The 23,744-nt window shown below is 40.1% G+C and overlaps 1 protein-coding gene across 3 annotated transcripts in view; it reads left to right on the forward strand.

The window, feature by feature from the left end:
* Positions 1–23,621, forward strand: part of LOC112994458 (NAD-dependent malic enzyme, mitochondrial) — a 35,525-nt gene extending 11,904 nt beyond the window's left edge. For all 3 annotated transcript variants that reach the window (XM_064500480.1, XM_064500482.1, XM_064500481.1), the window contains 14 exons: positions 5,289–5,422; positions 6,782–6,931; positions 8,078–8,153; positions 8,955–9,116; positions 9,633–9,736; positions 10,071–10,180; positions 10,290–10,387; positions 11,024–11,137; positions 11,229–11,343; positions 12,541–12,683; positions 15,986–16,088; positions 16,746–16,816; positions 17,535–17,633; positions 18,014–23,621. In XM_064500480.1, coding sequence (XP_064356550.1) covers positions 5,289–5,422; positions 6,782–6,931; positions 8,078–8,153; positions 8,955–9,116; positions 9,633–9,736; positions 10,071–10,180; positions 10,290–10,387; positions 11,024–11,137; positions 11,229–11,343; positions 12,541–12,683; positions 15,986–16,088; positions 16,746–16,816; positions 17,535–17,633; positions 18,014–18,163 — 1,629 coding nt within the window. In that variant the 3' untranslated portion in view covers positions 18,164–23,621. The remainder of the gene's footprint in view (positions 1–5,288; positions 5,423–6,781; positions 6,932–8,077; positions 8,154–8,954; positions 9,117–9,632; positions 9,737–10,070; positions 10,181–10,289; positions 10,388–11,023; positions 11,138–11,228; positions 11,344–12,540; positions 12,684–15,985; positions 16,089–16,745; positions 16,817–17,534; positions 17,634–18,013) is intronic.
* The last annotated feature ends 123 nt before the right edge of the window (positions 23,622–23,744 follow it).

A 23,744-nucleotide genomic window follows, 5' to 3' on the forward strand; every position in this document is an offset into this window, starting at 1 on the left:
CCCTGCCCTTGTAGCTTCAGCAAAGAGTTTAAGGGGAAAATTTAAAAAGCTTGCACTTTAGGTTGTACTTTAGTCCCCCTGCCAGTACGAAATGTTTGTGGAAGATGAAAGATGCTAAGTTCAGTTTGAAAAATGAAAGAGGAAAGAAATCAAAGAAGGTCTGCATATTATATGGTGTATATATAAACCCAGATAAACTTTGAATCTGTGTTTCAGATAGCAAATACACCTTTGATTCATATGAGTGAACCTTATTAATTTGCACTGGAGACATGTTGTGCAATAGCGAACTTTGAGATTTAGCAAAAGGACACACACTTAAGAGAAGAAAAAGCCCACAATCCCAAGTAAAATCTACTTTATTTTGAAAATGTAGTTTATGATACTACTTCAAAGGCTAGGATACACTGCTGAATATGTTATGACAATGATCAAAAGTTACATGAGAACCATTTCATTAAATCTTCCCTGTGAAGTAGGCTAACTCTCATTTTCCAAGCACTAGCTGCATTTGGATATATTCTGCATTTACATCTTTGTCAGGGGCTTTGTGCTGGTTTTCAAAATGCTTCAGACCATTTATGATACCAGGTAAAAATATCCCCTCCTATACAGTTTTCCCTCAAGTCCTATTATTATTTTTTTTCTCACTTGATATTTTTCTGCTCAGAAACCTCTCAGTATTACTTACTCAATGGTGCTGTGAAAGTCACAGCAAGATTCTGGTCTCCTATTCAACTTCATGTGAAGTGGGCAACTAGAATTTTTATATGCTGGTATTTATAGCATCATTAGCTTTGTGCAGTAGAGTCCAGTTGTTAGGGCCAAAGTAAGGTCCCTCTGCCAAATAGCTGGTGCATTAAAGGCGCACAGTATGTAGTGATTAAATGGGAGCTTGTCCTGACTAAAAAAAAATAATTAAAAAAAAACCTGTCAACACTTCATTTTCTTGCTTCTTCTTTCTGCAGCATTATGTTGATTTTTAGTGTGATAAATTTGTCTATGTGCATTAATTATTTCATTCGTAGTCTTTGAAGTCTGCTGGTTTTTTTCCTAGGTACAGTCCATGCCTTGTCTGTACTGTCTGATAAGGACACCTGTTTTTTCTAAGCTGTAAAGAGGATTAAGGAAACTAATCTAAGTGAAAGTGCAAGACACGCTGAGAAAGACCCACCCTGTGGGTCGAATGAAACCACAAAGTGATTCCCGTGACCTAAGTCCAAATCATTACAGTATTTAGGTGCTTAATTGCAGCTGAAACCGATGGGAATTGGGCACTGGAGTAGGTGGTGGGATCTTAAGTGCCTTTGAGAACCTCAGTCCTACTGTTGCAAATTGCTGAGTGCCCCCAGATTCCCTGGGAGCTGATTGCTGGTTCTGTCAAACAGCACTGGAGAGGCTCAGATGAGAGGAAGAGGCTAAGAAGTTTGTGATCCTGTAGCTCTTGGGCAGACCAAGTTTGAGGAAGATCTGTGTCCTGCCAGGTGCTACACAGGGAGCAAGCCCTAGGTCCCAAATGCGAACCAAGAAGCAGTTGATGGTCATGGACCAAGCTAATGAATGGGAATACAGCAAGCCTCAAAAGGGCTCTGGGGCTTTTATAGTGCTGTTCTGGACTAAACTTGTTATGTTTTAGTTAGAAATTTAATCTTCACTCCATATGGAGGCTGATGGCATTCGGATTTCTCTGAGTTAGGCCTGGGCAGAAATTAAAATGCATCTTTTAATGTGGTAAGACTTAATTGTCATACTCAAACAGCTGGCAGTACTTTGTACCACTTAAAGAATTCATTGTGTTTAAAGTCCTTGTAAGTCCAGATACACTGAAAATCCAGGTTGCCTGTAGACTGAAAAATGTGAATAAATTGAATAAACATGGGTAGCTGTTCTGCTTAATACAAACCTGAAGGCTCATTTGGTAGTAGTATTAAGGATGCAGATGGTTTATTGTTGCTGGATTTACTGTACAGGGAAACGAAGAGAAAGTCATGACACAGTGTCTGTGCCAATAATAGAAATTAAACAGATTTTATTTTAAGGGATTTTTTGAATAGTTTCTGAAAGGGAGGATGTCGTTTTGCTAGTGAGATATTTCAGCTGGTTTAGAGTAAAACGTTAGTGTGGTAAGTAAAGTTCCACTAAAGGGATTCTGGCCTTTAGTTCACCAGGTAGACATTAATGACTTTATTGACAAGTGTTTATATATCTCCTGATAAGAGACTAACCTTTTTTGTTTTTCTTCTGAACACCATAAATCTTTTGGCGTCGTTTCTATTTTTCGTAGTGCCTAAAGTAATGTTCAGAATATTACAGATGTTTTCCAGCTGTGCTTAGCTTCATATCCCAAATACGATATGCATTGAGAAATGGTCCTTTTAAAAAGGCATAAACTGATAATGGTAACAAACTTCTGAAGACAGCTGATAGGTGCTTTTGCACGCTTCAGTTTCACACCACTTTCACAGGTGTGTTTACATTCCTCGAGGACCTTCTAACCCAAATTGTGAAAGATGCAGAAGTGAAACTGAAGTAGATTCTTTATAATATCTGAACTTAGTAGTAGTATTTTTTCTGGGCTGGAAATAAATAGTGTAATTTGGAAATAAAGTATTGTATCACTGATACGATAATGAAATATGTTTTGATTCAGCTGTGTTCCTATCTCTAATTTATTTGTATTCATCTGAATACTCATGACCTTGCTGAAGAAATGTATCTGGGCTGAGGGGAAAAGATGGCATTTGGTGTTTGTTCCTCTTGGCTTGTTTCTCACGCTCTGCCGTTGACTGGTTCTGTTCTCGTTTGCAACGTTTGATTCCTCAAATCATTTATCAGGAAAGGCGTCACGTGGCTGCAGTGACTGTGACACCCAGCAAATGACAGGCAGCCAGGGTAAAAACATCAGGAATAAGCCATAATCTGAAATTCCCCTACAGAAAGTATCGGAAGAATATGTGAGCATAACAATTACACGAGGAAAGAAAAGAGCTGACTTGCAAATGACTCACAGATGGTGGAAAAAGGATAAATTGAGTTTATTATTAAATGTCAAGTCTGTTACATTGAAAGTGAAATCTTAGTCAGAAAGGTAGAGGATCAATCTATTTTGAGGTTAAATACTTGAAGCTTTTCTAAGCTTTTTTTTAAATCTTTTTTTCCTCCTTGAAGTAACTAGCTTGCTTTCTGAATCTTCAAGTATTTTATTACTTTAGAATATAGTGTACAATTAATACAAAAAAGCAGGTGGACTGCTTAAAACAGTGTAGTCAGAATAACTGATAGTAAATGTGATTTAAATAAGCAAAGAGATAAATGGTATAAATCAAAATCAATTGTTTTTAATTACGGATTTTCCTAAGGTGTAGTTGATCTGTGTTGGGTATAAACAATTCAAGTATGCTAAATTACAATGAGGTATAGCCTCTATAAACCACCGGGTTTTTCGTTAAGAATATCCATGCTTTATACAAATACCTATGAAAGTCTAATCAGTGATCTTCAGAGGTGAAAATACATATATTCCAATAGCTAATTTTATTTTTTGTTATTCTAAAGTGGGCAAATGTTTCATTAAATTTTTTTCTTGTTATTTGTCTGATTGCAGATGGAATTTGTAGGGTAGTTACAAGACATAAAACAACATATTTAAAAATTTTTTTTTTTCTTTTAACTTGGCAGCTAATCTGCCTTAGGCGTGGGTAAATTTGAGAAAGCGTGCTTTTGTTTTTTAATCTAGCTGCTTTAGCAAACAGAGGAATCGCTGTTCATTAGTAGAACTGATGTTTCTTGTTTCCTTCCCTTTCAAAACATTTGAAGGAGCAGCCGTCTCCCTTACAGGTTCTGCTTTTGCTCGTGCGTTGGTACTGTGGCACAGGGAAGGCTTTCCTGCACGTTCAGCTCCTCCTTTCTCAAATACTGATTAACCATTCACCGAACTGACACAGTTGAATAAACTCAAGTGAAGGAAATTTATTGTTTTTGTTTTGGCAGAAGCAAACTTAAAGTGGGGTCAGCTGCTGCCAGAAATGAGGTTAGCACTGCAAGCAGCTCTGGCCTTGAGGTCTGGTGTCATATCAGCTAAGTTTGGCAAAGTTTTGCCTGGGACTTAGTTGCCCTGTGACCGTACCTCTCTATCTCCACTGACTAACAGGTAGCTCACAGCAGGCCATTAAGTATGTTAAGTGCCAGTAGTTAATGCCTGCTTGAATATAATTTTTAAATAACTCAAAATGTCTTAAGGATTAGAGTCATGTTAGGACCTAATGTCTGCTGCAATTAATTTTTAAACCAAAGTATTAGAAGGTTTAAAATTATTTTTTGTTTCAACAGTGATCTTCAACTTTTAAAGTAAAACTCTGTCTTGCAACAAACCTTGCAACAGAGTGGAAATGGTGGGATATTTTTGTGATTTAACTCTTCTGCAACTTAATTTGTTACAGAAAAGACCTTTTGGTAGTAGGAAATTGAAGAGATTAAGAGATTAGCGCTAGCCCTAATTAAAAAGGAAGGATTTGGGTTGAGATGTGATTTTGGTAGAAGCATTAGGGCAATTCAGTAACTTTTTAGGTTCTAGCTAGATTATCAGAAGTATGGACAAAATGCAGCAAATGGAGCAATTCAGAGAAAGCTCTCATGGTTAAATGTTGCTGGCTGTGATTGCAGCCAGTGAAAAGACCAGGTGACCTGCATGTTCCTGATCAGCCTTATGTTCCTATGAAACATTTCAAGAACCACCTGTTATTTTTACTTTTAAACCTCAGCATATCTGCGATGGAATCTCTTAGTTCTCCAGTTTCACAGAGGACAGTGAGATCTAGGGGAAGGTGTGAGGACTCAGAGCTACATCAAAGCTGTGGTCAGAAGGGACACCCAGGGAGGATGAGGAGAGCCCCAACAGGGGCAGGTATATCCCAACTCCTCTAACTGCGGCACTTGCAGCAAGACAAGGATGCAGGGCTGCTGCAGCTGGAGGAAAACACCAGAAAGCAAATTATTTCAGTGTGGATTTGCGTGAGCTGGTGAATGAAAGATAGAACTGAGGTCTGGGTTCGGTGCTGCTGTTTGCTGAACAGTGTAATAATTGCTTCTTTGCTCGGTTCTCTAGCATATAAAATAAGACAAGATTTTTTTTTTTCCTCCCACGAGACGTTGGTCCAATAACATTTGGCATACTTTGAGCAGTGTGCATGGGTATCCTGGAAGTGGATAGTCAGAAATGGCAAATACATTATAAATAAAACTCCTAGAAAAAAACCTCTAAATGTTTTTCACCTCTCTTTTGTTTTCAGGGCATGGCCTTCACATTACACGAACGACAGATGCTTGGGTTGCAAGGGCTTCTACCTCCTAAAATAGAGACACAGGACATTCAAGCCTTACGCTTCCATAAGAACTTGGCAAAAATGAGTGACCCCCTGGAAAAGTAAGCACTCCTCCAGCCTTGTGTTGTCATGCTGGTAGATGGGAATTGGTGTAAAAAGTATTTCATTGGGATAAGCAGACACGCCTTCTTGGCCTCCACTAGGTTTTCCAGTTGTTGGAGATGATTTTCAATTTTGCACAAACTTTGTTCATCAATCCCTTATGTAACTAAAAGAGATTGGAGAGCAATTTTGTAATGTTGCTTAGTCATGAGGTAACAAAAAAGAATGTACACAAATTTGCCAATAACAGAGCTGCAGGCTTATGGGGCAGCAGCTTGCTGAAGACCTTGCTGTTATGCTTCTGTAATATATAAGATTTGGCTGGCAGGTTGTCAGAGCACAGAACTGGTTTTTAGCTTTAGAGAACACCAGAAAAATATAAGTGAATTTAGGTAAGTTAGGAACTTGCTAATTAGGTGTGAAAGACAGTGTTTATTCTATATTGTAGTTATTACTAGAAGGAAATTATGGCCTTAGTATTTTGAGGCTCTTAATGAGTAATTCTTTGAGATCAGTCTCTTTTTTTGGTCAGATGAAAAAAAATGTTTTGTTTTGTTAGAATGGCATGTTTTTAGTATTTTGTTACCATTTTCATATAAATGGTATGTATATTTGTACACGACGATACGCAGTGTCATAAAGGCAGGAGTAGCATTAGAACGATTTGAAGCATACTGGACCACATCAAAACTCTGTTCTCAGGACAACTGAAAGGTAACTTTTAAATCCATGTCATTTCATCTGCTGATCTGAAACAGTCCAATCATCTATACTGGCAAAGCATCCAGTAGCTGTGACTTAAGATAATCCCTAATTAATGATCTATATGCTGTTCAGTCAGCTAAACTGGATGAGAATTGGTACGTGATAGCCTGGTATATAAATTGGCAAAAATGAAGGTTTAGCATACGCACTGAGTTCTGTCCTTCAGAGTTGACATTTGTTAGGAGTTGATTAGTTTTGCAGCTGTGTTAATGCTAGGATTAAGAAGACTTTACTGTCAAGACCTCCTTTTCTGTCTGAAAAATTCTTTCACTGATATTTTTTTAACAGTAATGAGACTCCCAGCTGCATCCTGTAATAAATCCATGGCTTATCTTATATCATAATGCATGCTTGTGCCTTAATTTGTTAGCATGCATGGTGTCAGTTATTTTTATTACAGCTTTTTAGTACTGCTGCTCTTTCCTTTCCAACTTTTGTTTAGTTCTCAAAGCCCAGCTTGAGTGGAGAAAGGAATTTCATGAAGATATTATATGAAGCAAGTTTGTTTTTTTGCTTTGCCATTTTTACACTGTTTTACATAAGCATAAATGTGAAACATAAGTGTTTTTTTTTTTGCTTTTGCTTTATTACAGGTATATCTACATAATGGGAATCCAAGAGAGAAATGAAAAATTATTCTATAGGGTATTGCAAGATGATATTGAGCGGTTAATGCCAATTGTATATACCCCAACAGTAGGCCTTGCCTGCTGCCAGTATGGACACATCTTCAGGAGACCAAAGTAAGAAGGATATATATATATTGCTACTACTTTTATTATCCTTTTCTCTATATACTTCCCTGAGGTTTGGAAATGCTTTATTTCATTTTCATTTGAATTCAGCTACATTAAAGTTAGGCTGATTCATTAAATAACTGAAGACCCAGTTTATTTTGGAAAAAAGAACAGAAGTGCTGGGTTTCAGCCCTATTTCCAGCTCTCCCCAGGAGGCTGTGCAGCTCTTGCATTCCTAGGAGATTGCTGTGACTTTCTCCAGCTCTCAAAATTACGTCTGTGAAGCTCAAGATCTGTTAGGAGCAGAGTGTTCAGAGAAAAATATGGGTTGAAAGGATCTCTGGAAGTCACTAGTCTGACGCTCAGCTAAGGAGGGCTTCCTCTCCTCCATGCGTATTACAGGCCAGTTTGAAAACTGTCCCCCGCTAGAAGTTTAGGCCACAAATTGCAATGTGTACAAGAACTCGGGATGTGTTCCCTTTCTTTCCAGAACCAGCACTGTCCAAGTTATTTTATCTGTTAAACCCTCCGCTAGGCCTTTCATGCCCTCTTTCCTCCCAGCTACAAATGACTTGCTGCAAGTAGAACAGCTATAGTCGATTCTGTGCTTCACCTCTGCTCCTTGCTGCCTCTTTTCCTCCCCTCCCCGTTTCCTGCAGTTTGGGAAGCGCTGTTCTTCTGTTTCCAGAGCAGGCAGTTTGGTTAGTCCCTGTCTTCCCTTGCTTTTCCCTCTTCTCTCCTTCTGTAATGTCTCGAAGAGAGATGCACGAAGGTAAAACCACGCTGAGGGTGACGTTCCCCTCTTGTGCCCTTTCATGGGACTGTAGGTCCCATCCCGCCTTGCTGAAGTGAACACCAGAGATGTTTTGCCCTAGTGGAGTATTTAAGCTGGTTCTCTGTGGTACTGTAAAATCCAGGTAGCATCGTAAGCAATATTTTCCTCTGCTTCTGTTTTTGTTTTAGAGTGTTACAGTAGCCAGATAGACTTAAGCTTATTAGAAATTAGTTGTCTTTTCATTGTTTTATGTAATTGATTTCAACACTCATTTCATGAAAATTTTACTGTTCAAAATTTTGTTTTTACAAAGCAAGGTGAAATTTCTAGTTACCACCTATAAAATATTTCTGTTGTGTTTCTTTTTTTTCTTTCAGAGGATTATTTATTTCTATCTCAGACAGAGGTCATATAAGGACAATTGTGAACAACTGGCCAGAGAATGACGTTAAGGTACTACCAGTATATAATTCTTTTTTTCTAGTTGCTATTTAATCTGAGTTGAGCTTCTTAAAATTGGTTGATATTTTACAGAAATATTGATGCCAAATAAGGCATCCTTGGCAGTTGTTTGACAGTGACGACAAATATAGTTAATGAAAACAAGGCACATCTTGAAGGGCTGTGTTTTGTTATAAATGAGGGTTACAGCTTGAGTAAACAGTGATGGTCAGAACTAAGTTTGCCAATCTTTTGTTTCACTTTGTCATTCCATCCTGGGAGGTGCTAGAGGGAGCACCTCTGCGTCTTATTTATTACATTACATAGCGATGGGAGAGGTGTTCTTGTCCTCAGACACGAACACAGAAGTGATGGCTGGGAGACCCAGGTTTTGCCATTAAAGATATTTGACCCAAAACCACAAAGGCAGAAGAGGTGGATGGTACTCATCTAGACTTCTTGCTCTCCGGATTTAGGAGTGGAAATCATAAACCGCAGTTACAAGCTCCTCTTCCACACAGTGGCCTGGATTCTTCCCACTTTCCTTTAGGGGATTTGGGCAGTAGCTTTCAGCAAACAAAAAGGAGCTTAGCAGATCCTAACATTATCTTGTCTACTTTCTGCTCAGCTAAAATGAGCAAGGAGTAAAGCATTATCATTTCAGATAAAAAAAAAAGTCTTTGTAATGTATTCTTATTTGGTTTAACTGTATAAACATACCTGAATCTGTGCCTGGAAAAGGCACAGTTAATATTGCTCTAAACTTTATAAATTCTAGCAATCATATGTAACTTCATTTGTTTTTGTTTGCAGGCTGTTGTTGTCACTGATGGAGAAAGAATATTGGGTCTTGGAGACCTCGGTGTTTATGGAATGGGAATTCCAGTAGGAAAACTGTGTCTGTATACGGCGTGTGCAGGCATACATCCAGATAAATGCTTGCCTGTGTGTATCGACGTTGGAACTGATAATACAGTGAGTTTGACTAAACTTTGCCTGCCATAAAGTATCCCTTTAATTGTTAAAAGTATGTAGTACTATAAGAGGAGATTTTCTTATTTGAGCACCTTGTTTTAAGATGAAGCCAAATATTTTATTTAAAGGCAGTTTGCTTTATAGTTATATATCAGTGACTGAAAAACTCTAGTTAATGTGACAGTGAAATGGTGTATTTGGAAGTAAATTGAATGCTGGAATGCTGTAAAATAGACAGTCAAGTTGACCCGACTTTAAGAGGCTGAAAATGTGAATCAGATTTATTAAAGCAGTTTATTGTTCACAGTATTGATTTGTTCCATTGTGAAAACAGCCATCACCAACCTCAAGTGCCAGCTGATATTACAGAATGTTGATATAGACTGGAGGCAGTTAAGGTGACTGTATAAATGCAGTATCTTTGAGAACGGTGCAAAATGTGTTACTGTGAACACTGGGAAGTGTATATTGAGGAAGTGACTCATCCTGCTGCTGTCTTTGATTTATTTTTTTCAGACACTCTTAAAAGATCCGTTTTATATGGGCCTGTACCAAAAAAGGGATCGCTCGCAGGCCTATGATGACCTAATTGATGAATTTATGGAAGCCATTACAGACAGGTATGACACTGAATTTTCTGCACAAGAATATGGCCAAAACTGCTGGTGGAAAGAGCTGTGACACACTGTCCTTGAAAGTCGTTTAAGGAATAAAGATAGGTCTAGAAGACAGGAGACATGGGCTGTATATCTGGCTCTGTAGTGATTTTCTCTGTGACTTGGAACGTGCTGTTTGTAGTTATCTGTTAAATACGCACAAAACAGAGATGGAACTGTTTCAAGCAATGAAAAGCAATGAGATCTTCTGTCCAGAGATAATTGATTAGGTGCAGGATTTGTTTTAAAAGAATTTGTTCACGTGTCTAGTGATAAGAGTATTTACCATGTTCTGTAGGTATGGCCAGAACACACTTATCCAGTTTGAAGACTTTGGAAATCACAATGCTTTTCGTTTTTTAAGAAAATACAGAGAGAAATACTGTACTTTCAATGATGATATTCAAGGTATGAGCTTTGTTTATGTCCATTAACGTATATGCAAAAACATTGCCTAAAAGAATAATCTGCCATGTAGGTCTGTTCAGCTCTTTTCAGGTTTGTATTGCTTTTGTAGGAACAGCTTCAGTGGCCTTAGCAGGACTGTTGGCAGCACAGAGAGCCATTGGTAAACCACTTGCAGAGCAGAAAGTGCTGTTCCTTGGAGCAGGAGAGGTGAGTTCTCCCAAGGTCTCTAGGAGAACAAAAGATTGTTTTGTGTTATATTTTCTGGTTCCATAAAATCTGGACACTTACATCCTTTGAAATTTATTGCCAGCTAAAGACATCAAGTTGTCACATGGGCTTCTCAAAGCAGCAGAGACTTGTGTGTAGTGGGAGGAGATTTTACCATGAAATTATGATTCAGTGAGAAAGGGGGAAAGAAAGGGAAGCATTGCCAGCATCCGCTTTCTGCCCTGTTGCCTTCTCTGGCCACATGGCCTCTTCCACAGGCAGCAAGAGCAGAGGGAGGTACAGAAAGGAGTTGGGCACAAAACAGTAGGCCATGGTTTCTTGGCAGGAGGGCTGCAGCAATAACTCGTTCTTAGTGTCCAGCTAGGTCACTTTGTTGTAGCTGCTGAACTGGTAAAGGCCCAGCGTGGGGCACAGTACCCAGAAGAGCTGCCTCTCTTCTTTCTTAAAGACATGATGCTGTTGATGCCAGGAGTCTGCCCCCATCTAGGCAAACCTTGCTTGTGTTTCAGAGCTGACCTAACTAGTAATTTTTGTGGGAATCTAGAATGGGGTGGTATTTGTGATGACAGACCCATTTCATGGCTCATTAAAAACAGAAGTCCTTTAATCTGTCAGGCTGCCCTGGGAATTGCAAACCTCATTGTTATGGCTATGATGGAAAGCGGTGTTTCTGCTGAGGAAGCCCACAACAAAATATGGATGTTTGACCAGTATGGTTTACTGGTTCAGGTAAGGGTGCATCAGGCCTGGAAATACCACATTACACATGGCCAGTGCTTTCCGTGGCCTTCTCACAAACAGCATCAACTTTCATGTGCAGGGCCGAGAACAGGCGGTGGATTCCAATCAAGAACCATTTACGCACCAGGCTCCAGAGCAGATGCCAAAGACATTTGTAGAGGCAGTGAATGTACTTCGGCCTTCGGCTATCATTGGTAAGTGAGGTTATGTTCACTTCTGTGTTTCCACAACTTGGTTATTTGCTGCATTTGCTTTTGGCAGTATGGCCCCAAGCAGATTGGTGACAGTAGTCTGCATTTCTGCTGGGGTAAATGAGAAAACCTGAGGGCTATTTTCTGCTTGAAAATATATTGAGCTGCAGGTTCTCTCTCAGTGTATCCTTCACTGCAGCTGTGGTGCTCCTTCTGCACCTTGTGTGGTTGTTAGCTGCTCGCTCTAGTCCTTGTCCAGCCTGTCAGTGGCCTTGCTCAGAACAACTCTGAGCGTGTTCTCAGAGACTGCATGGCCACGATGGACTGAAACTCCAGTGAAGAGCAATAAGAATCAGATATCAGAATACAGTTCTTTTCCCAGACATATTCCCTACACCAGCAACAAGGGAAAGAACAAAGGCAGGAACCACTGTGTTTTCTGATAAACAGGAGTCCCCTAACTTGAGTAATAGCTTGCTTGCTCTATTTTTTTTTTTCTTTGGCCTTCCTCCCTTCCCCCAGTCAGCTTTTCTGGCCAGAACCTGCCAGTCGCATGACTTGAAGGAGCTGTTTTGTACTGCAGTCCCTGGTCACCAGTACCTATAAGGTCACTGACATATATATGCCCTACCTTTATATGTGTTGATTTATGACTGTGGCTGTCCCCAGAGGCCAGATGGGATTATAAGTATTTCCTGTGACAACTCTGTAATTTCCTTTGCACATTGTTTTTGAGGGAGTGAAAAAAACATTTTCTGGACTGAGTAGCTGCCCTTAAGTCTTTATCTGGTGTATTCATTTTTATGTATTTGTATCTGTGTGTTTAGGTGTGGTCAGAAATGCCAATATAAAGGGAAAGTGCATTGCACAGTTAACACCCAACTAGGATAAATCATCCTCAGAGAGCTGCAGTCACCTCTTGCTTACCCAGGGTAGTGATAAGCGTTCTTTACACAGATCAATACAAAAAAGCATGTAAAATAGGCTTTGGGAACTCATTAATTAGAAGTTCCTGTGAAGAATGAGATTTTTAAGCAGCCAGTATCAGAGCAGTGCTTGGTCTCTGTCTCCTGTAGAACAACAAGGCTGTGACAGTTTGCTCAGAGTCTTTGGGAGTGACATGGACTTAATCTGTAATCATCATCTGACCTGGGGCAGTCGAGTATTGATTGCATTTTTGTGTGTTCCCATGTACTCCAGGAGTTGCAGGAGCTGGGCGGCTTTTCTCAGAAGACGTGATCAAAGCAATGGGCTCTATCAATGAGCGACCCATCATATTTGCACTAAGTAACCCCACAGTGAAAGCTGAATGCACAGCAGAGGAAGCGTACGTGTTAACAGAGGTATGTGGTGTTTTGAAACACTGACCTATTGGGCACTTGATGATAGAACTGTTTACTGACAGTGAGAATGCAAAAACTCCTCAGATTATTACGTGGCATTTCTTCATGTAATAATAGATTTCTTTCTTGTCACCTTGAAAAGTAGATTGAGATGTTTTGAAAAGAAATCTTGATTATCAAATAATGGCATGCTGCAAAACTTAAAATAGCCTGAATCCTGTTGTTTCTTTTTTTAAGAAGAGACCATTAGGTACTGAATGTTTAGTAGCTTTGATCAATTTCCCCTTTCCCACCAAATTTTGTATTTTTTTCATTTCTAAAGAAACCGCTTATGTGAATATCAAAATAGAGATTAGGTACAACCTTTAAAATATAATGGCTGCCATGTTATAGATAAAGTTCTTAAGGCAGCAAATGTCCTTGCATGTAATCAAGACTTCTGCTTTGCACTCAGTCATTTCCTAGTGTTTGCAGGTCAGAGCTCATATCATTAACGGTGACCCAAGAGGACCTGTGCTTCCAGCGCAGGCCTCTGCTGGTGACCCTCTGTCCTCGTGTTGCCCTGTCACCACGCCTGTATCTCATACCCTGGCGCCACCAGAAGTCGAAAGGAGAGAACTGAAAGGAGTGAACTAAGTATAAATGCACCTCATTTTGCACTCTCATCCCAAAGCAATTATGTTGTGGGTTTGGGAGGTTCGGTGGTTGGGGTTTTTTTGGTGTTTTTTTGTTTGTTTGTTTTGGAATGACATTATCACCAGCATATTTCAGGGTAGGTGTATTCAGATCTAGGGTTTGTCTTTATTAAAGTAAGTCTTTTATCCTTCTGCACTGCTTTATATAAAACTAATCTGCTTTGAATAGAGCCTGAGGGGAAAGAGGTGGGAGGCCAGGGAGCAGTATGAGGCAGACAGTGCTAGCTTTAAACCTTTGAACTGGCTGGTAATTCCTTTCCTTTAAATCTTAGGCTCCAGCTCGCTGTGATCTCTCCCCTGCCCACAGGGCCTGCCTGAAGACTTCAGGGGTGGGGCTTGTGAAAAGGGGTTTTTTTAAATACAGCCCCAAATCAAGTGACTCATATATGTAAAAGTGAGTGGGTGGAGATCTTTCCTTGTTGTTGTGGAGATGTGAACTACTTCCTTCCAGTATTAGTGCAGCTCTCAACATTAAAATCTCGTGTATGGTGTGGTGTTACCTTCAGAGAGGAAAGGGTAGAGCTTTCTTCTCCAGCCAGAGCTCAGACTCTCATCTGTGTTACTGGGCACATCACTTTGGAGGAAACTACTGCTGCAGAGATGCGCAGGGCAGAAATAACAGCCTCTGGACAAAAGCTAGACCTTAGCTTTAAATAGTAAATGAGGGCGCTTTTAAATGAAGATTGTTTAACTTCTCGCAGATATTTTGCATCTGGGCATTAACCAGAATAGTACGAGTTACTTAGGCAGCGTTTCAGGATATGAAATTCACAGTTCCAGTATCTTGGACTGAAAGTAAACAGGAGTTAATTGCACATTTATAAAAGCTCGGTGGAACAGTAAATGTTTCCTGGGAACAGCCTCGCTTTTCCCTCATCCCATCGCTGTGTGTGGAGTCTGCAGGAGGAGGACGTATACTTCAGGGTCCTCGTCACCATCAGGTGCAGAAGTGAGACAGATCTGGTTAAATTCAGGTGTGGCAAAACATCTGTACTGAAGCAGCTGTGTAAGCATCGTGCTATTTAAAACAGCTTGTGCCAGTGGAGAGAGGGTCTTTGTTTTTTCTCCTGTGTTGAGCCCGTATGTCCTTTCAGTCATGACTTTCCATAAACTTGTTTGTACGCATGGGTCATTTGGGTTGCAAGTATTCCTGGTCGGTAAATGAGAGGGTATAACTTTATTCCAGTCTGGTTAGTAAATTTTCTAGTGGTTTTGGCTCTTTAGAACTGTCTCTGTATCTAATGTTTGTTTTTTATAACGTGCTTTAGTTCTCTGAAATGTGCTCAGTGCAACACAGATGTACTCAGTTTACCCACAATTCGCCCTTCAAAATGTCATGATATCCTTCCCTTCAAGATACAGTAATTACCTATGCGTCCCCCAACCTCAGAAATAGCCTAGTCCTGGCTGGTTTGAATCTCAGCTAAGATGGGAAGTCACTAATGAAATGAAGATACCATCACTAACCTCCTTTTGCTTGTTCCTTTCCCACTATATGGCACCTGTAAAAGCATGACCATGCTCTGGTGCCCTCTGCCACTCTGCAAGAAGTGTGGGGTTTAATATTCATTGTCTTTTGATCCCATCTCAACTGTGTCCATGTATTCTACCTGCAGATTGTCATGGGTACCCCTAACATTCAGGCATAGTCCCCACGTCTTTAGCTTCTTCAGTAGTTTGTTCCAATGTGTAGTGGTCATGGGGAGGCTTAAATATTTTAAAATAACATTATCTTCAATATCCAAGAGAAAGTCAAGTTTTTTCATTTACAGGGGTCTTGCTGCTTGAGAAAAGGGTTGTTTAGGTGGAGGATATATTTTACATTCAAAACTCTGGATTGGTTTTAATTTTTCATGCTGATTAAAAATCATTTTCAAAAGAACAATAAGGAAACTGCATCATTCACTCCTCTCAGATCTCTCCTTTCTCAAAGACAGTGTGATATAGTAGTCCTCTCCTCCCCCCCACCCCGACCATCAGTAAAGAAGTGACCTTTCATACTGTACTTATATTTCAGTCTCCTTTTGGAAGTGGCCATTACTCTGCCCTTTTTATACAGTGTTTAAGTTGGTGGGTCCTGACTTGTGGCCCTGGTTCCTGATTAATATTCTTATACTTAACACATAAGTAATTTGTTTTGTATGCAAGTAGTTCTTCTAGATCTTTGCTGTCTTAAAGAACAATGAATGTTAAAACAAATAGGTATCTTTCATTGCTTAGGGAGCTGCACGATTAAATGTGTAGGCTTTCTTCTTTTGCTTTCCAGAGGTTTGCAGGAGGAGGAGGTGCTCACTGCTTCTCTTATCTCTTCCAGGCTGTGCTGTGCTCTACGGGGAAGCGAGGGTTTGGTGGCTGTCATGCGGGGATTGTAGGGATTTGACTCAGCAAGGCATTTCAGGATGTGCTTTTGTCCAGTTGCACTCAGGAGGGCTGTTCTGCCTTTTTCAGTTTGGCTGTGTGGTTGGGTACCTTGCTGAATCAGTCCTAGAGCTGACCGGGAGCTGCAGGACTCGGGCGTCCCTGTATTTCGTGACTTTATCGCTCCATAAGGCAAGATCTTTTGGAGCTGACTGGCAAAAGCTGTGATTATTCTCTTTCCCTCAACAGGGACGATGCTTGTTTGCCAGTGGCAGTCCCTTCGACGTGGTGACCTTGAAAAATGGACGAACCTTCAAACCGGGCCAGGGAAACAATGCTTATATTTTTCCAGGTAATAAAATTTATTCCAGGGAATAAAACTCTCTTTTGCTAGTCTTTAAGACTAGGCTATTAGCACCTCTAATCAGGCTCGCTTGTGGCACTAGGCAGTTAGTGAAGCTGCATAGAGACTTGTTCCCAGCATTGAGAAGTTTAACTAAAGATGAGACTTGGTGAGAAGAATGAATGAAAGAAAATCAGTTAAGGGTGGGTACCAGGCCTGGGGGGTTGCATATGTGACATGTACACAATGAGCTCACGCAATTGGATGTTTTTAGGAGAACAAGGGTGTTATTAACAGTCTCGCTCCCATTGCATGAGTTCCTCTGCTTGTTTTTTTTGTGGGGGGGGAGGAGAAAGTAAGTGTCAATACACTCATCTTTGAGTTATGTGTGCACAAGTGAGAGTACAAAAAAGGTATTAGGGATATTTCCCTGCCTTCCCCTTTCCTTTCTCTCCCTTTCTTCCCCCTGCTCCTAAGCTCCAGCCCCCTGTCAAAGGCCACCCATTTTGCTTAATGACTGGCACACATGGTAATAGTCTTGTGAACGCATGTAGAAAGCTGTGGGAAGACTTTTAAAAATAACATTCTAGAGGACTTTCAGCTTCTCGGCAGCAGGGTGTGTATTTTAAACTGATGTGGCCCTGATTGGCAATAATTTTATTGCAGGTGTGGCTCTCGCTGTGGTCCTCAGCAGTGTTCGACATATTAGTGATAAGGTTTTCCTAGAGGCTGCTAAGGTAAGTGTGGAAGTGGAGTACGCTGTAGCTCCTGACACGAAGGTGGATGACGTGACAGGTTTTCTGAGATATCTCAAATACTGCTGAAAACTGTATGATTTTCTGTTCCCTTGGAGGGGGAATAAAACCAATAGGTAAAAATGTTTTTTGATCAAGCAAAATTGTGGGAAGTGAGTGCTTCCTGTGAGAATTTAGTATTTTCATCCATAAAGTGAACACTCAAATGAGAGAGATTTGTCCATGTGTAAAGGTGCCTCCCTGCCTCCTGGGAGTGGCGGCATGCCTGCCCTCGTTCTCGTTGTCCCCTTGGGGTCCCACAGCTGACTGGGGTGCTCAGGGACACGCGTGGCTCCCACGCTGTCCTGCCTTTGTGCTCTGGAGCAGGAGCTCCTATCCCATCAGAGCAGCCACTGAATCGAGTGACCAACACGTGGGCACCTCTGCAGTCATGTTGTGCTCTTGTAACTTCCACTGTTAGGGGTAGCTCAGCCTCAGAAATCAGATCTCATTTCTGCTGAATGCTCACAAGCAGCATTTGCTGATATGGACAGATTGCAGTGTCGCCCTTTGAGAATATTGAGACTTGAAGTGTCTTATTCTACTGTTTTGGGAGAACTATAATAGTAAAGAATGCTGCAACTTGTTTCTTGCATCTTAGCATGTTACTGATCCCATTCAGGATGCAGTAAATAGGAACTTGTTTGTTTTTCTAATTCAGGCATTGACAGAGCAGTTGACTGATGAAGAACTTGCACAAGGAAGACTTTATCCTCCACTGTCTAATATCAGGGAAGTTTCTATTAATATTGCTGTCAAGGTGAGTATGAAGCATGAAAGCAGACTATGCTAAAAGTGTTTTATGTGTATATTAAGTTAACGAGTTGTACAGCATTATACTTGGACACTAGATATTTAGGCACAAAACACCCAGACTTATCTTTGTGCCGTTAATAACAGTTATAAAAATGTTGGTTTTGCTGGATGCTTCAGTTTGGTGGTGATTGTTGGTGAAAATTATGCTCCTTTGATATTTGAAATGAAGTTTCCAGATTCCCGATAAGGCATTCAGAAATTGTAAAAAGACTTCGATATTTGCCTGTGTTCAATCTGTAGAGTGCTAAACATTTTCCAGTGGAAGCGCAGATGTTGTGTGAATGTAGTAAAAGGCACAAACTGCATGGTGATTTAACTTTTCAGGTTATGGAATTTTTGTACGCAAACAACATGGCTTTCCACTATCCTGAGCCTGCAGATAAGAGCCGTTACATTCGATCAAGAGTTTGGACCTACGAATATGACTCCTTCATGCCAGATGTGTATGACTGGCCTGAGTCCAAGGTACAGTGATGTGCCAGAAGATACACTCCTCAGGCAGCATATTCTACTCTGCAGGGATCCCTTTTTCAGACCAATTTAAATCATGACTTTTGAGACTTGTAATTTATTTTCTCTCATTTTGTTGTCTTTTTCCCTCTGCCTTGTTTTTGATTTGACATAGATTTCTCCCCATCTTCCCAAGTATCTGATGAACCATATGGGTGATAGCATCCGTCACATAACTGATAGAGCTCTCCAAAATTAATTTGAATAATGATGTTGCATTTCTAGCTTAGAGCCCTCACCACACTAAAGAATTCCAATAATGATGTTTTAGCTGCATGCATATTATAATGAATTATAGCTCTCTCCTCACTGCTGATTTCCAGAATCATTTATTTCTGCTTTTAATAATCAGCCTTCTATCTAATTCTCCTGCTGTTGTCACACTGCATTATTTGTGACACCATAAGAGAATTTGTCAAGAAAAGATCAGGACAGCTAAAGACAAATCCGGCAGTCTAATGGGCTGTTTTGTCTGATGATTAAAGATGCACATGTCCAGATCTCCTTGCTTCGTTGGCTGCCCTGTTTTTTTTGATGTGCTTTGAGGAGCAGTGGGGTGTGCACATGTGGAATCTGCAGCAATATTTGTATTCTGAATTTTCATCACTGTGTGAAATCTTCTATCAGGAAAAATATGAACTAGTTGAAATACATCCTTGGAAAGTCTGAAAATAGTATTAATCACTTAATGACTTTAAAAAACCAAGCTACGCTGTTGTGTCAGAAATTATATCATAGAAAGGCAGAATCTGAAGTAATCTACAGAAATCTTTTAGAGGGAGAACTGTGGTAGACTCCAAGGTGATGTGCCAAAGGACTTTTGTTTCATTTGTTTATTTTTAAGGCTCTGTTTCTTCCAAGTAAATCAGCAAGATCGTTTTCTCCCTTTAGTTTGCATAACTTTGCTTTCACAAAAGGACTTGTTTTTAATGTTTTTATGATGCCACCGACTTGAGGGGCTCCTAAATGAACTTAGTTGGCACTTTGAACAAAAGACTCTTCCCCCGCAAGCTGATGAAACTAAACCAGAAGGTGCTACAGGCAGCTGTTGACACGCACATTTACAGAAGTTTGACTGAATGTTTCTTGTGATCTCAGTTCAGCGTACTTGTAGTTTGAACACAAGATCTAATGCTTGAAAGATCTAATGCTTAGAAGTGGTAATTTGATCACTTGATCCTCCCCTCTCCCTATACAGGTTTAAATTCTCCGGTATTTTGTATGAAAATAAAAATTGCTAGTTTAATTTTGGCTCCATTTCCTCGCAGTGATAGTACTGCACATGTGATACAGATAACACAATGTGCATTGCTTTTCATTTTGTTCACATCTGCTTTCAATGCCCTTCATTATTTTACATTAGCATGCAACAACAAACTTTCATGGTTACGGTCGATGACTTCTCTAAATCTAGTCTCTATGAAAAGCCATGGTATGTCAGGAATGGAAGTGAAGATGATGTACCCTCTCGTAGTTTGCTGTGTAAGACAAAAACCTGACAAAAGAATAAATAAATACATGTTAAAAAGTTGTACTGGCCAAAAAAAAAAAAACATTTAAAAAAGGGTGTACTGGCAAACTTGAAGGCAGAAACCAAAGAGATGAAGTAAATCTTGCTCAGAATTTATCCATCGCAAGCCTGTCTCATGGCCTCATACTGGAAAATGCAGTCTCTTCATAAGTATGTAAAATAGGGCCAAAATAAAACAGAAATACAGACTCTGCACCCCCTTAAAAAGAGCTGGTCTCATGCTTATTGCCTAGTCCCTGATTTTAATATAAAGACTTAGTAGGGGAAAAAGGACAGTAAACTTTTGGAAGACTTCACCTAAGCAAGGAAAGAAGACTGATTATATAAACACAGAAAGCAGTGACATGGGGAAAAAACAACATATTCAAACTGGTGAAAAGCTGTCTGGTGGGGCTCTAGATGCTACATTGCCAAGTTGTGGTGTGATTTATGTGGTTTGCAACTTATATATGTAAGTATATATACAAAGAAAGACCAACACACACACAATGTTTTTACAAAAAATGCTTTTTCATCTATTTTTGCTATGCTTAGTTTTTATTGTATTTAAATGTGATCTTACTGAAAAATTATTTGTTTAGTCTACAAATTATTTTTACCTTCTGAAAATTCAGCTCTTGCTGAAGCATGGACTGAAAGCCTGTTGTAGTGTGTCAGTGAGGTTCTGCATCGTTGTGTTAAAGCATATCAGCAACGCACACCTCCTCACTTCTGACAAAATATTAATTACGTAGAAGAGTAACAGAGAGATCCCATGCACTGATCTTGTGCCCTGGCTGAGAGTGACCAGAGGCAGGGCAATCGGCCAGTAAATATAACTCTGTTTTACAAAAGAAAGATCTACATCCATCTATTCAGACTGATTTTTTTTTTTCAGGCAGTGAGTGCAGCCATCACTTAGAGCGAACGGGCACTGACTGTACTCAGGGTTTCAGAACATCTGGCATTTGGGAAAACAGTATTTCCTGCTCGCAACAGGGTCTTTGGTTTCCCAGAGGAAGCTGCCAAACAGACAATTGGCAGTGGCTTGTGTCAAGGACAGGGAAGATGCCTATTTTGTGAAATGCAGTTCTTTCTCCTCCTGATGTGGGCTGCCTGCTGTCCCCTCTACGCAGAGGCCAAGAGGCATTGCTCAGACCTGGCTGATAGCGGGATTTTCCTAGCTATAAACGTTACTAGATAATTTTTATGTAAATCCCACTGCACAGGTGAGGAAAAACTTAGTCATGTTTTTACTCCCATCTTTGACTGACCGTGAGGCTCTGGTTACCTCTGGTCATCCCCTCATGTGGCCGTAGATGTTCTCAAGGTCTGGAGTAGCACAGTCCTGAGTGTCTCTCCCTAACCTGTCCCAGTTATATCAGCTAAGAGGTCCCAGCTAGGCTTCATCTGCCCGCACATCTGTGTCCATCATGTAGTCAGGCTCTGCTGGTCATCTGTAGCTTGAAACAGAGACACTGTAGGATTTTGCCTTCAGCTTACAGCTATTGTCTTCCATTTGCAACAGGTAATATGTCAAATCACAAACTTCTAAGTGTGTTTCACTCTTCCATCTTTTTCAGAATATTTTTAAGTATATAGATTCATCTTCAGATTTGATGAACTCTTCAAATCTAATTAATCTTTGAGTCAATTAGCTAACTGTCAGTTGACAGTTAACTAATTAATTAACTGCTCATCTTGCCACTTAGGAAGGAACCACAGTATCCCTTTTGATAGTCTACTTAATGTGGTTTTTTTTTTTCTTTGCAGGCTTTATCAAAAGCATTTATTAATCTGTATCAGTACAGAAAATTCTCTTACGCAGCATGCAAAGACAAAAATCTTTCACCAGGATGCATTTTTGTAATACTACATAGTATAAGTTAAGCTTATATTGTTTTTTGAAAATTTTTGCCTAAACGATGACTAGTGGTGTAGCTCTTCACACAGCCCTAGTGACTTTTGCCCTCTGAATGGTGTAGAAATGTCTTTCACGTCTCTTCTGTTAGGATACTATCCTGGAGGTACAGAACACTTCAGAGAAAAATACTAAGCATCAAAAACTCCCATTGAAGTCAATAGAGCTGAGGATGCTTAGTCTTTTTCAGGACTGGTCCAAGACTTGCTCCCTTAAAATCAACAGGAGCAGGGCTGGGTCTTTCAGCAGCGCAACGTACAGAAACATCTAGGTGAGGAGAAGTGGGAAGTCTTTAAAAAGAAAAATAGCTAAGAGAGTGTAGCCTCACTTTATGAAATATGTGTACTCTCATTCAAAGATGTTAGAGGTTTGCGTATTCCTGAAGCGTTTGCCAGTGTGCCAACAGCTGACACGTAGAGGAAGACTATTAAAAATGTAGTGTCTGATATATTTAAAACCCAAAGTGTGACTTGCCACGTAAGTTCTTCTTGGATATGTTTGTTAATGGTGATGTTTCATGATGTTGTGTTTGTTTTCCAAGCTTAAAACGAAGTGATGCTTTACATGCAGACCAGCGTTCAACAGGTTTGCCTGCAGTAGGTGTGTGTGTTCTCTGTACTGTTTTTTCCAGCATGCTGTTGTGCAGGAGGGGGTGAAGTAATCCTATGTCACGCCGTTGTGGTAGAAACTGTAAGTAAGGGAGAGAGACAAAATACCTTGTGCTGTTTCATTAGCAACCCTGTTTAGTGAATACTCCTGTAGGAGAATTGGGATTAGTACTGCTGTACAGCTACAACTATGAATGTTAGTTCAGCTGACTCTGGATTTAATTAAAATTCAAGTTGTCATCTTTCATCTGGGGCTTGTTCCAGCCCTCCTCGATGTTAAAGGTGCAGATGTTAGTACCTCTGAGATTTAGATGAAGTAATCTACCAACTTTCAGGTAGGGACAGGAAGAACAAAACAGTTTGGGCTTCATTTCTGCCTTGGCTATAAATGCTATTCTTGAATTCAGGAAGAAAACCACTGTCATTTTAGGACTTTGTTTTAAAGTTGATGCTCACTGTAACAAAGTGTACCATTATCCTGTTTTGTAACAAATGTACCTAACACGCAAGGACTGGTATATTACGTTGAATACTGGAGCAAGGAGAAAATCTAGAGCAGAGCTCTAATTAGCCCCATTTGGCAGCTGAATTTGATTAACGCAATTCAGTTGCCTCTGGTGAAGGGACATCTAATTCTGTATGTACCTACCTTGACCTACCTACCTACTCTTGAAATATTATGTTACCGTGGTACCAGCCTGCAGATGTTCTCAGTGAAACACGAAGAAAACTCAGCACACTTCAGGCCTCTGCTTCCCGTCATCGCTCCCCGAAGTGCAGCAGTCAGTGGTGGCACAGCTGGCTCGTGCCTGCTCCAGAGGGATGAGTGCTAACAGCTAGATCGCATGTGGGGAATTTGGTATCTTGTGGTGTAGCAGACCAGGGCTAGGACTCATTAAAACCTCTCTTGGGTCAGGTGTTCGACTTGCCGGCACTCAGAGCTCTCTCTATGGTGTGCACAGACATCCCACGCGCACAAAATGGGCACTGGACTGGACTGAACGTAACCCTCCAAGTTCCTCAGGCTTTGACCCGTCCTTTAAATAGCTCCTTTCTAATAAAAATGGAAATAAAAATACTTTTCAGACTACGCAAACAGAGCAAGTTTGTCAGTTTTTCAGGAAATAAAATGGCAAAATCATTTCTCTCTTAAGCGCATCTGTCTTACACAAGTAAACATAACTCTGTGTCGCAACGCTTGTGAGAACAATTCCAGTCTAATCTGTCTTGGGTTGACTTAATCTAGGAGGGTCATTGCTCAGCTGAAACTAAAATTGTATTTAAATGTGAACCAATTTTTTTTCTCCTTTATAATATTGTAACTGTTGAAATGTGTGTTCTGGTCTTCTATTTTCTTAGTAAAATGCATTCTTTTTGCCTAAATGACATTTGATTGTTATTTATTCTAAAACAGTAATGCTTGGTGTATCCAAAATTGGTATGAAATTACCTACAATAGCCACATTTTTGCTTTTTTTTCCCTCAGTCTACTTAAAGACATTTCTG

Source organism: Dromaius novaehollandiae, chromosome W (genome assembly GCF_036370855.1).
Source record: "Dromaius novaehollandiae isolate bDroNov1 chromosome W, bDroNov1.hap1, whole genome shotgun sequence".
Taxonomy (NCBI): Eukaryota; Metazoa; Chordata; class Aves; order Casuariiformes; family Dromaiidae; genus Dromaius; species Dromaius novaehollandiae.